At 39.2% G+C, this 14,709-nt stretch overlaps 1 protein-coding gene across 2 annotated transcripts; it reads right to left on the bottom strand.

The window, feature by feature from the left end:
- rgs14b (regulator of G protein signaling 14b) lies at positions 1–14,665 on the bottom strand. Of its 2 annotated transcripts, none has more exons than XM_028460445.1 (15): positions 14,551–14,665; positions 11,206–11,227; positions 10,904–11,055; positions 10,713–10,805; positions 7,508–7,651; positions 7,257–7,430; positions 7,095–7,173; positions 6,915–7,012; positions 6,554–6,772; positions 5,441–5,517; positions 5,105–5,231; positions 4,351–4,432; positions 3,609–3,661; positions 2,844–2,922; positions 1–788 (listed from the first exon to the last, which is right to left on the bottom strand). In XM_028460445.1, the coding sequence occupies exons 1-15, from the start codon at positions 14,656–14,658 to the stop codon at positions 517–519; spliced, it is 1,779 nt and encodes a 592-aa protein (XP_028316246.1). In that variant the 5' UTR covers positions 14,659–14,665; the 3' UTR covers positions 1–516. The 2 variants fall into 2 exon arrangements, with proteins under 2 accessions (XP_028316246.1, XP_028316247.1); XM_028460446.1 differs by lacking the exon at positions 14,551–14,665 and adding an exon at positions 12,822–12,981.
- Positions 14,666–14,709: the final 44 nt, after the last annotated feature.

Below are 14,709 nucleotides of genomic sequence, written 5' to 3'. Positions count from 1 at the left end.
AGCTAAATTAATGCCTAAGGCTTAAAACTTGGTCTGAGGTGACAGGAAGCAGGATTTGGTCATTACAACAAACGGCATGCAGAAATACACCTTTAAACACTGCAAATAAACAATTACACAGTAACCAAAAATACAAAAAACACAAAAGTATACCAATCTATACATAGCCACCATTTCCTGTTCAGACAAGCTAAAGAGACAAAAAAAAAACAGATGGAAGTGAAATCACACTGAAGTAGAAAACAAGGAAATTCTTGCTAAGTGCAGTTTCAGATTAAATAAAGCGGAACATTCTTTGGTTAAAACATTCCCTCTTTGCATATAGTTTTCAGAAATGACACCATTTGCTATTATTATTTTTTGCATATTGCTCTGAATACATTTTAATGGTAACAAATGCTCTGCTGCCTCAGAGTTCATTCATAGACAGAAACATTTTCACTTGGTTGCCATCACACTTCACTTTTCACAGTTCAAATGTCCCCTGTAGTTTTGTCCATCTTGTGTACAAATGTCTCACACTGTGGTTTCCCTCAAGTGTTTGGACTCTGATTCAGTAGGACCACAAGGTTCCTCCACTGCTTCCCCTAATCCTGGATTTAATGACACTTTATCCTCGGACTCAACGCTGGAGTCCTCGTGGACAGAGCTGCTAGTACTGCAGTTATCTCTCTCCTGACCTGGGATCTGCTGCAGGAATGGAGGAATTTCCAGCTGCTCTTTGGTGAGTAAACCTCTCTGGTCATCAACCCTGCATCCCTGAGCTCTCGTCAGCATCTCCAGGAACCCTGTCCCAAACAGACAGAATATCAAAAGCAACTACATTGCTAAAGCCAAGATATTAAAGTGCAGTTGACAGCGTTTACACAAGATGAAAACGTTTTCAATATCTGTTACATTAGGAATTCTTACAAAGGCTTTGAAAACCAGTTTCTGCAACCGAGTTGTGACTTAAAAGGTTTGGCTGTGTTGTGTGCTGTGATAAAGGAATGCTACATCTTCTAACAAAGATTGCCTTTAATGATGGAAAATATCGACTGACTAACTATTAAGGTTGGCCTGATCCAATATTGATATCAACATTTCATTTAATTTACTGTTTATTTAACAGGGACATTGTGCAATAGTCAATTGCACCAGAGTTAGCAAATAGCTAAATTACATCTGCAGTCCCTGAGCAGGTAAACAAGAAAACAAGTGTTTCCTACTTCTCTATGTTTCCTGATGAAACAATAAAAGCATTTATGATCATTGCTGATATCGCATCGACACCACATTGGTATCGGCCAATTTTAAAGGGGACATATAATGCTAAATCCACTTTTTTAGCCCTTAAATGCATTTTGTTATACATTTAGAGTGCTTAGAAGTACAGAAAAGTTCAAATTAGTCTCTTCAGGTTCTCCGTTGATATCTTTATATTCTGTTTTGGTCATATTTTTCAATCTGTTTCGATTTTTCGATTCTCTATTACGTTTTTTGAACAATGACGTCACAGTATTTGCTGCAGAACTGCCAAATTAGGACATCAACTCCAGGCCCAACACTTCGAGCAATCCGCCATTTTTATTTCTCGCTTTTATTTTGTAGTCCAAGCTCAAAGATGCCGAAGTTACAAGAGGATAAGTCAAAATGTTTGGTTGTTGGATGTAGTAACCCACACACTTCATTACACCGTCTCCCAGCATCAGAACCTTTTCAAAGTGCCTGGTTGAGTTTTATTTTTCAAGGAAATGTACCCACATCTGTGGGTAAGGTCATTTTTGTGTGCGTGAAGCACTTCAAGGATGACTGCTTCAGCAACCTCCGCCAGTATAAAGAAGGATTTGCCAAAAGACTTTGTCTGATTGAGGGTTCAATTCCTTCTATTTTTGGAGACGACTAACAGAGCACTTCGGTAAGCTGTAAATAACGCTAAGAAGTGTGATAAGACGTCCCTGTCATTGTTTTGTTAGCATTAGCAGTTGCACCGTCTTCATATGTTAGCGCTGTGTGCTCGTTTTAGATCCTTGATGATATGGCCTACGTGATTTAATTTAAGTCTAAAGTTTTTATTAGTCATTTCATTTTACCATTTTTGTCTCCGAAAAGACTGTATTAAAATGCATTTCGTGACTTTAGCTTGGCGCTAGCGCTAGCTCGGCGCTTGTGTTAGCTCATTTGTTAACATCCATATGAAGTTCATCATCTTCATTTTCATCTCGCTCCGCTGGGTCTGACTCTGGCTCGAACATGTAAGGCTGGATGGACAAGTTTTCCGTTGTTGACATTTTGTAAATAACGTGTGAATAAAAAGTTTCTGCGCCACTACATAATCGTATCTCTTCCATCAAACTACAAACAGGGTGGAGTTGAACCGAGTGTCACCTCTGCAACCTGGAGAGGGGGCAGGGTATGAAGAGTCTCATTTGCATTTAAAGAGACGGCACCAAAACGAGTTGTTCTCAGAAGCACATCAGAAAAGGGTAGAAAAGGGGCCTGTGGAGCTATAATAAAGAGGAATTCAGACCCAAGCATTGCAGTTCCGCTTTATATAGACCACAACTGTATGATTTATATGTAAAAAGGAAGGATTTAAAAGCATGATATGTCTCCTTTAAAGACAGCAATATCTGAAGTAAAAAAAAAATAAAATAAAAAAAAAATCGGGACTACAATCAAAACTACATATGATAAAAAAAAATGAAAATTAGAAAAAAAAACTTGTTTTAACATTAATCATATGCTCGAGGTCACAACCATGAGGAGAATTGAAATACCAAGTTCAGAGCACAATCAGTGCCACTGAACTTGAAACTTGATGTAATTGTACGAGAAGATAATGACGGGCCTAGAAGTCTTACCGTCCATTTCACGATTATTCCTCCCTCGCTCTGCCTGCAGTGTAGCTCCAGTCTTCCTATCAACTCCCACCACTCTTGTCTGAAACATAAAACTGTTTAATCTGTGGGTCTTGAACATTGCATATACATTGAGATGTAAAGAGGTTATCAGATTAATGCATGTTGTCCGTGGTGATGAGAAATCTTCCTTGATGTTTTTTTTAACTATGCAGACCAACATAATGAGTATTTTGTTTTAAGTTAAAAGTTTTATTCATCAAGTGACCTTTGTCCAAGTCTGTTTTTAATCCAGAATCTTGCTGAAGGACACCATCCACCCCGGCTTTCGTCTCTAACCTGTTGCCCTCTGGCAGGTGCTTCAGGTCCATACGGGCCAGAACAAACAGACTCAGGGATGGCTTCTTCCTCAAAGCTGTCACCTTACTAAACTTGTACTAATGTATTTATTGTGTAGACTTTCATATTTTTGAGTGTGCACTTTTTTGGAGCTGCTTTTTAAATCTAATTGCACTACTGTATGTATAATGACAATGACAGGCTTTCAATTCAATTCAGTTGTTGATGGGGGTTTCATTGTCCATTTTGAGCATTATAGCCACTGTCTTTAAGTCATTAATGAATAAATCTTTAAGATGGCTAGACAGCAGCATTAAGAAAACAAAGCTGACACGTGTAGGTTGTGGGTGTCATAGAGAAATGTAATGCTGGCCTGTGAGAAGGTCGCAGCTCCCACAGAGCCTGACATTTCAGCGAAGGTTAGCTCACCTTTGTGGCTGCAGAGGATCCACTTATTCTGGAAGTGCCGCTCTGGTCTTTACCTGTATGACAACCTATTAATATATGTATTGAACACCAACAATGATAAACTGTAGTACATTCTAATTTCCTGAGATAGAACCACTGAACAAAATGTACATGCTGGTTCAAAAGTCAGAAATCGGTGCTGAGGCAGCGAGCGCTGAAGCTCGCTGCCTCAGCACCTCAGCTGAAGTGAAGTTGGCACTGGTTTCTAGCAGCAGAAGAATGATGTGAGTGAACTCAAGGTGACAGAACTCAACAAACATTCAAGTCTATGACAGGAATGAATAGGCTGGGAATGAAAGACACTCACAATCACAAAGAAACCAAAATAAAAGAAGATGCAAAGAACAGGGATGTGAAGTGGAGAGGGAAGAGACCATTTGGCTGCTGGCTATCAGAGACTGAAAACCATAACGTGCAGAACACTTTGTAAAGCCCATTTAGTTACAATGAAATGAGCAGAGAGGCCCAGGCAGTAGAGAGCAAACAAAGCATATCTGATTTATCCCAACAACATAATCGACCGACAGCTGATAAAGAGCTGAAATGTGCCTTCATCTAATTTGATTTTGTTTGCTCTAACTTGGTTTTTTTCAGCTTGTATTTGTCTGGGAGCATTCAGTGCCTCACAATAAATGCAGTAAACAGGATGGTCTTCAGTTTAAATTTAGGTAAGCAGTGAGTCTCGGGAAAGGTCAGAAATAACCTGGAGCTCTGTCCAATCTCAGTGTCTTGTTGGCCAGTCTGAACACAGTGTCGCTCAGATTCAAAGGTTCATCACTTCCAGCCTAACAAAGGAAATATTATGGAAAACATGTATGTTAGCGGAAGTACATATACCTTTGCGTAGAAAACACACAGACAGCAAGGCCTAATTAACGTGGTATAATCTAATGAGTAAAATCAATGTTTAAAGTCCGAGTAAAGCAAATTCAGCCCTTCAAGCCCATGGGCGTGGTTCCAGCGCCTCTAACTGACACGCCCCCAGCATTTTAGAGCAGAGAAAAGTGCTTCTTTTTCCATGACTGACACCTGATTTCATATACTTAGCGTTTTTTTTTTTTTTTTTTTTTTTGCTCAGTGGTCAATCACATGTTTCAGTGGTGTGACAAACTCATAACACAAATGTATTTCTGCTTCACTCGGACTTTAATTGATTTTTTGAATTATCAGTCATGATTATCATGCATGATTGTAAAGTTCCCAAAACTATAAAAACAAAGAATCTTTGTAATATATAAACGATGGAAGTTTGTTATGTAAAGCCTTGTAAATGTAAGCCGTATGAAACTAATGAATTGAAACCTATACCAGCACTATTTAGGTTCTAATCGAACTAATTTACTACATTTTTTCATTTCATGAAAAGAAAGTGAAATAGACTGGCAATACATTGATGTAATCAAAATTGAGGCAATGCTAAGAAAACATACTGAAACCCCAGATAGCGACACACTCACTAGAGTGACCAAAGTCTCCTGAGGCTTTAAATTATGTTTCAGCATCACTGCAGACAGAGCATCCTGCAGCGTCTTGCTGGACTTCACCATGATTCCCACCGTCTTTCCAACACAGGTAATCTCCAGTCTGAAACACACACACACAACTGAATAACTGGAGAGAAGCAGCAGCAGCGTTAGCAACATCATACACAACCCATCAATAATTAAACTTGTCAAACACTTGTACATTTACTCATCTGTAAAAAATCCATATCAGGCTGTATATTGCTAAAAGACTTGTGAGAAAGGTAATGTGTAGCAGGGATGTGGAGTCAAGTGATTTAAGTAACTCACGCAAACATCACTCGGAGCTCAAGAGAAACTTGTTTGTCTCTTAATATGGAGCAGTCTTGATCCAGAGATAAGGGTTGCTGCAGGGATAACAATACTGTCAAACATGGAAAAGGGATTTTTAAAAACATCAACAAGAAGACAAGGCAGCAAGATGTTGGAGGAAGATGACAGTTCCCTCTAGACTCCTTGTTGCACATCATCCAAGCATGAAAAAGTTGGTGCATGTTAGGGTTGGGACGCATCGTCATTCAGACATAGTTGATGCATACATTTCAAATTATTGTTTATTTAAACAGTAAGTTGCAGGAATTACGGTAGAAAGATATTTGAATAGGTTAAATTATATTTTAAAAGTACTAGATGCATCAAATCATAATCGAGTCGAAGTCCCTATAAACGTAGTCGAATCTTGAGGTGCCTAAATATTCCCACCTCTCGTACTCTAGTTGACCAGAGAGGATCAAACATTGTTTACTGATTAAAGTACAGAATGGTTCATTTTCATTTTAAAACAGCAGTAAGATTTAAATGCCACATAACACTAAAAGTTACTACGCAAATGTTTTACCTCACAATGAATAAACTATTTTACCAAACTCCCAAAAATATTGTGACAGCTCAACACAAACCTCATTAAAGTCTACACAGTATGATCAATAATTGGCCCACTCTGTGCCCATTGACAGCTTCAACTCCAATAGGAGTGCATTTATGAAAAGAGATTCACTGTGCAGTCCAACCTGAACAGGGCTGGGTTGTTCAGAAATGGTTTCAATACAAGTAAGAGTATGAAACTGTCCATTACTTTAATGTTAGGGTAATTTTATTACTTGATGGCAGAATTCTCTGTTGTTTAGCAGTTTCTGCTTGGTCACAATAGCCCTGAAAATTGAATGGGAAATAAAAATGTCATTCTATTCGTTACCTAGTTTTCCCCCCGTCATAAGTCTGCATATAGTATATTTTTATTTATTTTTGAATGTTTTACCAACAAAAACCCTGAATTAAAAATGTACGATTGGTTTTAATACCTTTGTTAATTTATCTTTTCTCCTGTTCAGATTCAAATCCAGATTAAGCTAATGCAGTAAAAGTAAAAGAGGCTTTTCCAACCTTTTCCTTGCCTTGAAGATAAATGATCACATCCTTTAGAGGAAAACCTCTCTTCTCACACAGACTGGTGAGCATTTCTTTGATAGGTTGGCCACTGCGTGTGGGAGCCAGAGAGGCAGTGCCATCAGGCAGGTAGACACAACAGTAACCTCCTCCCACCTCGATGCTTGCCCCACCTCCTCCTCCATGCTCTGAGGAGCAGGGACTGAACTGGTCATTCTACATCAGAGAGAAACAGAAGGTTCAAAGGGAAAGTAAACTAGTGTTGTTGGGTAGCTTTCACCTTAAAAACAAGCTTATAGTCAACATCTGATCCTCGTTTCCCCGATAATACTCTTTTTAAAGTCACAAATACACTTACATCAATCTGCCTAGAGAGGGAGCCAAGCTCCGCACTGCTGGTTGACTTAACTGACATGAGGGAGTCTTTCCGAGGCTTTGAAAAATGTACATTTGAATCTAAGGGTTGTCATAAAGAAAACATGTCAAATATTATATTCACTGTATGCTGTTGTGGAATGTGTTCACTGGTTGGCCTTACTTCCCCAGGATCCTCTTTTCTGCCACATCTGGGAGAAATTTTCACCATCCAGCATTCTGTTTGTGTCTGACTTCCTGTTCTGTCAAAATAAAGTAAGGGACACCAAGGCTGTTACTGTTAAAATACATGAATCTGCAATAATCTTGTTCTAGGTCCATTAACCTCTTGATTAGTTAGACGCCCACAGGTGACCACATCCTCCCAGGATCCCATGCAGACTGGCTCTGTAGAAAGCTGAGGTAGATGTTTGCCCCCCACACTTGCCAAAGTGCAGCTCTGGTAGAGAGGAGAGCGCACAAAGCGCCTGTAGCTGTCCATCTTCATCAGCTTAAAAATCTGTCACAAGGCAGACTCAAATGAGCACAAACTCACTGTTATTAATCTCAAACGAACAATGGGTGCCGGTGAGAAACCTGAGCTTGAGCCTTGGTAAACATGCCAGGCGAGGGCTGTTCCAGGTCCTTCTGCTCTATCCGGGCTGTGTCATCAATGTTGACAGTGTAGAAGGCACTGTCAGACAGGTAAGTGTTGTAGATGGCACATGCTGCTGTTTTAAGCTGGAAACGAGATCTCCATTAGACAATGTCATGGTGTCAGTGACACACTTGCCTGCAGGGTTTAGACATCGCCTTGCCCCAAAGCTGAGCTACTTATTGACAAAAATGTAAATGTTTTGCGGTAGTATTCCCCTAGAAAAGCATCTTTATCACAAATGATATAGCTTGCATAGTGGTACAAGTGTGAGATGATATCAAAACTAAATTAGAACGTGTGGTGGGGTGCACACTGGAAAAGTCACCATTCCATCATATCACTAACACACAATTACACTGTGTGGACCTGTTTGGAGACTACAGGTAAAGGTGCAGTCAGCAATGTTAAAAGCTAGCAGTATTTGAACTAGCAACACCTCCTCCAAACTTCCCCTCTCCTTTTTTCCATATGCTCCGTCCAAAGCCTTGAACGTGCATCTGATGTAAAAAACAAATAGTGACCTGTACAACAGAACAGTAGCAACTACTGCAGCACTTTTTAGGCCCTTCAGATGCCCCATTTGTGCTCAAATTTTCGAGGAATAGTGTCACAAGACGGGTGTGCACACAAGAGAAAGTAGGGACAGAGGGGTAAGTGGTCAGGAGGAGACACAAAGGCATCGGATCGGTTCTTTCCATTCGGACTGAATGACAGGGATTTGTAAGTGAGTTTTTATAAAATTCTAGCTGCGACAGGTATGACTCTTTTTGTTCCTTTTTCTGAATGTATTGACAACTCTCAAAATGTTAGGATCATTTCACCCACGATACCAAAATCGTTTCTGGACAGGATTGCAGACTCCACCTTTAACACTGTCTAGGGTCTTTAAAGCTGATATGCGGAGTTTCTGAGAAATCTATGTTTATTGTATGATTCTTTTGAAACGCCAAAAAATATCTAACTCGTCTTTTACTATGGTCTACTGCCGGTGGTTATACATTAATGAATATAAGTCCCTCCTTCGTCCTATAGACCCCAATACAAATGGAAACGATCACCGAGTGCACCCAGCCAATAGGCTTCGACTTCCTGTTTTTGAGACAACTGTGCATGGAAAAAAGGCAGGTAAATATGATTTTGGCTCTTACCTGACCCATAGACCTATATCAATGCAACCCGATGCAACCTTGTTATGTTCGCGTTGCACATGCAGAAAAGTAGAGGCAGGGAGAGAAAGTGGAGCTGTTGAGGGCGGGACATCGAGACATCCTCTCAGAAACTCCAAATATCACCTTTAAAGGGCCCATGTTACGCTAAATCAACTTTTCTGTGCATTAAACATCATAAAAGTGCTATATGGGCTTCATACACATGCACAAAGTGTTTTTTTCATTGATTCCCTCCATCGTTAGTTAGAGGATGATTTGCTCCTTTCTTACTGCAGGGTGAGCCGAAACACCTCGCTCCAATTTGATGACGTGTTCCCACTTTGATGACGAATTTAACGCGCCACTGAGCTGGAGAAGCTCTCTGCCGTGATTGACAAGTAAAGAGACATGCCCACAAAGGTGAGCAGTTCCTTTGCGCAGTGCTATGTATGTACCCGCGAACGCCCTGCCCCCGCTCTCTGTCTCATGTTTATAAAGCGGCATGAGCTCGGCTATGGAGTTGGTGGGAGGAGGGCGAGCCATCCTCTGGCCCTACGTCACTATGTGGGGAGAAGGAAGTGTCCCGTCTATAGACACGCCCACTAATGAATATGTATAAGTAGGACGCAAATAAGCCTGTGTAAAGTTGCTCAGAAAGTGACTTTTCAGAGGCTAAAACAGGCGAGCTTGTGAAAATAAAGCTCAAACACTATGTTTTTGGGGTTTTTAGAACAAATAAAGATGGGTGAAAAATAGCATGAAATGGGACCTTTAACTCACTCAGTGCCCCGATGAGATATCTCATCATTTCAAATCCAAACGCTCAGCACCATTGACGAGAAATTTGTCATTTGCATTTTTTCACGGGGATGACTAGAAAACACCCTGGCGGAGGTCCCTCATCAATATCAAAGCTGTGGGGTGTTGTAGTGACCAACTGTGCCCTGACGATGGCAGCGGTGCACCTTTAGATGAGAGATTAGCCACTGATGCTACCATTAGCTGGGGAGGAGAAACAGGAACGAGTGAGATTATGGCGCTACAGAGTGATATTGTGACGTATCCAGCAGCTCACAGCTCCACATACTAACACAGAACATGTGTGGACCTGAGTAGATTGATAATGTTGTGATCGTGAGATAAAACCATCAACTAACCGGGCTAAACGGGTCATTGCTGCATGTCGGGAGGAAGAGGAAGTTACGTCTGTGTGCAGACTGACGGGAGGGAACGTTAGAGGAACGCCAAAATACAGTAAGAAATCCATTCAACTCTGACATAGATAGCAAAATAATAATTTTGCCATCAAAATCCTGGTCTCAGTGGTTTTTTTAAATATGTTTTATATAAGAAAACAATGTTCAGATGTTAGAGTTGTCACTAAAACAAAAAAAATAGCTTTAAAGTCACTGACAGGGTTTTTTTTACAAAAAGGCTGTTTTCTCAGCTTTTTGCACTGAAACTGAAGATTTGTGTGGCTGATTACAAAAGAACGGAACGAGCCAGAAACAAATGGGTTTTTTTTCATGACAGTAGAGGCTTCAATCTTTCAGAATCTGGTGTCAGATTTCAGAAAGTCATAGTAGGAAATATTCGGTGGGTCTTTAAAATCAGTCAAAATGCTCAAAAACGGCTGGCACTGAGGGGGGTAGAAAATTTGAAAATGGCTGGCACTGAATGAGTTAAGGAAACTCTCATACTTGTGAAGAACAAGCTAAATACAACGTTTGAGGTCTCCAACTTATTTCAGCTAGAGGCAACATGGTAACACACGGGTATACAGTAATAAATGTGAAATCATCCAACAGCACAGGACTGAACCTTTATTTACTTTTTTGTATTTATTTACCCTGGAACAAAACTGAAGTCACCAAATGATGCATGAACCTATAATTTTCTAGCCATGAAGCAGCACTAAAGCAAGTGTATATGTATACAGTACATCCATAGTCTTAACATACCACACTACTTCTGTGTAAAGACTTTGCTGTCATACCTTATCCATGCAGGTGGGAGGAATCTTCTTGAAATTTTCACAAGCTTGCCAAAATAGCATGTTCTCCACACTAACTTCAGACTTTAAGAAAGCCTGTAGATACACATATTCCATTTGAGAGAGCATGAAAATAAACTGTGATACTTGTTCAAAAGGATTAGGCACTTCCAATATCTCAAGCCTTGTCTCACCATAAAGTACTGGACCCCAGATGGGTCCTCCAACAGCTTCTCAAAGGAAACGGCCCAGCTCAGCACACTGTTGGTAGAGCTGGCCTCCCCGCCTGGAGTTCCAGGCAGGCTGGAGCTGCTGCCTCCAGAGCTCCGTGCAGACATGTTCAACACTACAACACACAAAACACACCCATTTATCAGAACCAAAGATCACAACCAGAAACAAGACTGGCAGACTTCATTTTCATGCACAGACATGCACAAACTGAAGTGTGTGAAGTGAGGAATTAGCAGAGGTAGCGTCGACTGCTCATGCCTACCTCCATCGGACACAGCTTGACTCTGAAGAAAGAGAGAAACATGAGTCAGGAGATTTTACAAAACAAATTGAAACTGAAGGGGCTGAAAATATGACTCATTACATTTGCTTTTTGGATAAGTTGTTAGCTTTCAGTCCAAGCACGTTTTCTAAAATTTTAGGAGGTAGAATGTGGGAAATTGTGTGTTTTTCCTTCTTTTCCCTGTATACAAAACCATTTGGTGCAATCAGCCAAGCTGGATCTCACAGGAAGTGGTAAAACATTAACAGCAGCTTTTGGTCATCATTTAGAGTCACAAAATCCACAAATTCTAAATGAAATTTGTCAGTATTTAAATTTATACATTTCCTGAAACAAGCCAAGTACTTAATTTTGTATGGAGATCCATGAAGAAACTTTTTAGACCCTTTGGTTTCATACTCGGTCATTCCCGAACACATCACAAACCTTAAACTTCATCTTGAGGAGCAACTCACAAATTTGAATAAATGGATATAGATAAAACCAGTAGTTCATCAAACACCTTTTTAGATAAATTACTCCTATTATTTATGCATACCTTGCCTTTGAAACATGACCCAATCCATAAGTCCAATGAAGTACAAACTCGTTTAGAGTTGACACCAACTTCAAATGACTACAAAGTAGGGCTGGACGATTAACTGCCTTTGCAATATTAACACGATATCATAAAATGCAATTTTCTAATCGCAAAGGCTACATTTCTATTTTATTTTTTTCTTGTCCTGTCCTGTCCTGTTAAGTTCAGAGAGTGTTTAAGAAGTCCACATGTTTACATGTTTCATGAAACGTGAAGTTAGATAGATATGTTGAAGAGGTAAAGCCACAGATTTGTTTGCTTTACTGTTGTAATCTGTGATTTAAAATGTAGATTTAATATTTATTTAAAGTTTAAATAAATATGAAATTGTTTATTATGAAACAGATTGATATATTGCTTGTGTTCATTGAAAAATACATGACAAGAGGCCCTTGAAAAAATAATCGCATATCAAATCGCAATCGCAACATTGAGGGAAAAAAAATCCCAACTAGATTATTTTCCAAAAATTGTTCAGCCCTATTACAAAGCCAGTATCATTTGTGATATTTCTTGCGGAAATTATTCATTATTATGCACAGGAAATATGCGCGTTTGTTTTAATCCTCAACAGCTGCAAAGCCTGAAAGTTATTTCTAAACCACAGTAACACCCATGCCTGCCTCGCTTCCGCAAAGTACATTTATGAAATTATTTCACACCTTTAGAAGAGCTGAATCTCTACAAGCTCAGTAATGGTCCCCACACTCAACACATAGCAGCCAAGTCAGCCTACACATGACAGATTGGAGCATGGATGGTTGGATTTCTACCTCTGACTTAGAAAAGCGTGGCAAGCAACCAACTGTTTTCAAAGCACGGCCTGATAAGAAAAGAGTGAGTCTATTTAACACAATACAGTTAGGATAATTAACAGAACAGAACATGGAAGCCAGAGATGCAATCCTCGCCGTTTCATGAAGTTGGGTGTTTTACACAAGATCATCAATAAGGGAAGTTCTTGTTTAATGCCAGAGGCCTCTGGATTCAATAGTCTAACAAAGGTGGTTCTTACCATGTGGCCGCCAGGGATCCCCAAGACATTGCAGTTCTTTGCCATTTTGACCCACAATACTGACGATGTTCACATCAACTGTGGCACAAAGTGAGTGCTCCACCCAGAGCGGAAACACTTTTCTTCAGACTATCACTCAGAAACTCATCCAGGAGCTATGTCACTTCCAGGAAGTCTTGCCACAGCAACAAGTCACAGAAGAGGAAGCGTGGCTACAATGATTAAACTGTACTCCTCAGTGCATCTTGATGCAACACATGTTGCAACAGCACTCACTGTTTTTTTTTTTTTTTTAAACATACTTTTCATCTCTATATACTCACACACAGCAACACAACATAGCACTATGTAGTTATTGCAGGAATAAGCATTGGGAATTAAAATTGATATCAAATGTGCAGCTAAATGTCATTATGTTTATTGTTATCACTTTAGCCATTTATAAGGATTGTTTTTAAATATTACCTTAAAAAATGTGATCAAAGCAGCATTGGAAGTTTAATAATTGACATGGTGGTTTAAAATATAAGGCATTTATAGGAGGGGTGGTTGTTCAGCCCAATTTCACGATTCGATTCCGAATAATAAAGTCTCAATTCGATTAGATTTACAATCGATACTGGTTATTGATCTTAATTACAAGGATTACAATTTCTTTTAGCAGACACTAAACATACAACAGGAGCGGATGGGGTTAAGGGACTTGCTGAACATCCTACAGTGATGACCCAGGTTGGATTTGAACCAATGACCCTCCAAATACAAACCCACTTCCTTAACCATTACTCAACCACTGCCCAATCTGATAAATCTTGTATTTAAAAGTCAGCTGTCGAATCTTTTGACTTCTCATTTTGTTAACACTTTTCAGCACATATTGTATGAAGTACTAAATGAAATATCCAAATAGGCGTACTCGCCTGATTTTTATTACAATTTTTAAATTGTAAATAACAGATCTTTAGAAATGTAATCATCAATAATAAAATTGTGATTAATTGATTTTTTTTTTTTTTTTTTTTTTTTCGACCACCTGTTTTTATAGTACCACATTTTCCACATCACATCAAATTAGGTTTATGGCTCCACATTAGCAGTTGACCAAAGAAATGCATCCATAACATTAAAAACGTTCTAAAAATCTTATATAAATCTTAAACATAAGGTAATGTTGTTTAGGATAATGTCCAAAATTTTCAAGCAGACTTTGGAAAATGTTTAACTCAAGGCCACAAAAATATACAATCCCCTGAACAAGTACATAGGAACAGTGAGGTACATTCCTTTATTCTTATGTTCCATTGCAATAATAATTGTATCTAAGTAGTGGATCAGATCCAGACGTAAATAGAAGCTCAAATGTGAGTGTAAAATTCCTGTACATAATGTCCTTGTTTAAAACATATGTATAGTTTTCTGATTTTTAGAATGCATTATGAATCAGTCATTAGAAAATTACTGAAATGTTGGACAATATTGTAAAACTGTTTACACAAGAAAGTATGGAATACATTTTTACAATTATGCTAAATTGATAAATCAAGAAGGCCACAGGCCTTACAAACAGTTAATATAGTGACATGCCCATAAAGGAAGTAAAACCCATTATGATGGAAACGACATGAATGAAAACGTGTACATTACACAGTTTAAAAACAACTTTTGAACGTCTGAAATGATAGTTGCTCAGCTGCATAAGCACCAACTGGTAACAAAGTGGTCTTCTTACCTTTGTATCCTTCGAGTTGCAGTTGTTGTGCCATTTGTTGCGACACTTGTGTGCGACAACTTTTACTCTGCGCAAAAACCTGTGACAGAGTCCTTCAAAAGCAACCATCCTCCAAGAAAATCCTCCTCTGCATCAGTGATGGTGGAAAGACATTCAGCG

This window comes from Gouania willdenowi, chromosome 10 (assembly GCF_900634775.1).
Source record: "Gouania willdenowi chromosome 10, fGouWil2.1, whole genome shotgun sequence".
NCBI lineage: Eukaryota > Metazoa > Chordata > Actinopteri > Blenniiformes > Gobiesocidae > Gouania > Gouania willdenowi.
Note: the sequence above shows the minus strand (reverse complement) of the source record. Positions and strands in the feature narration are given on the sequence as shown.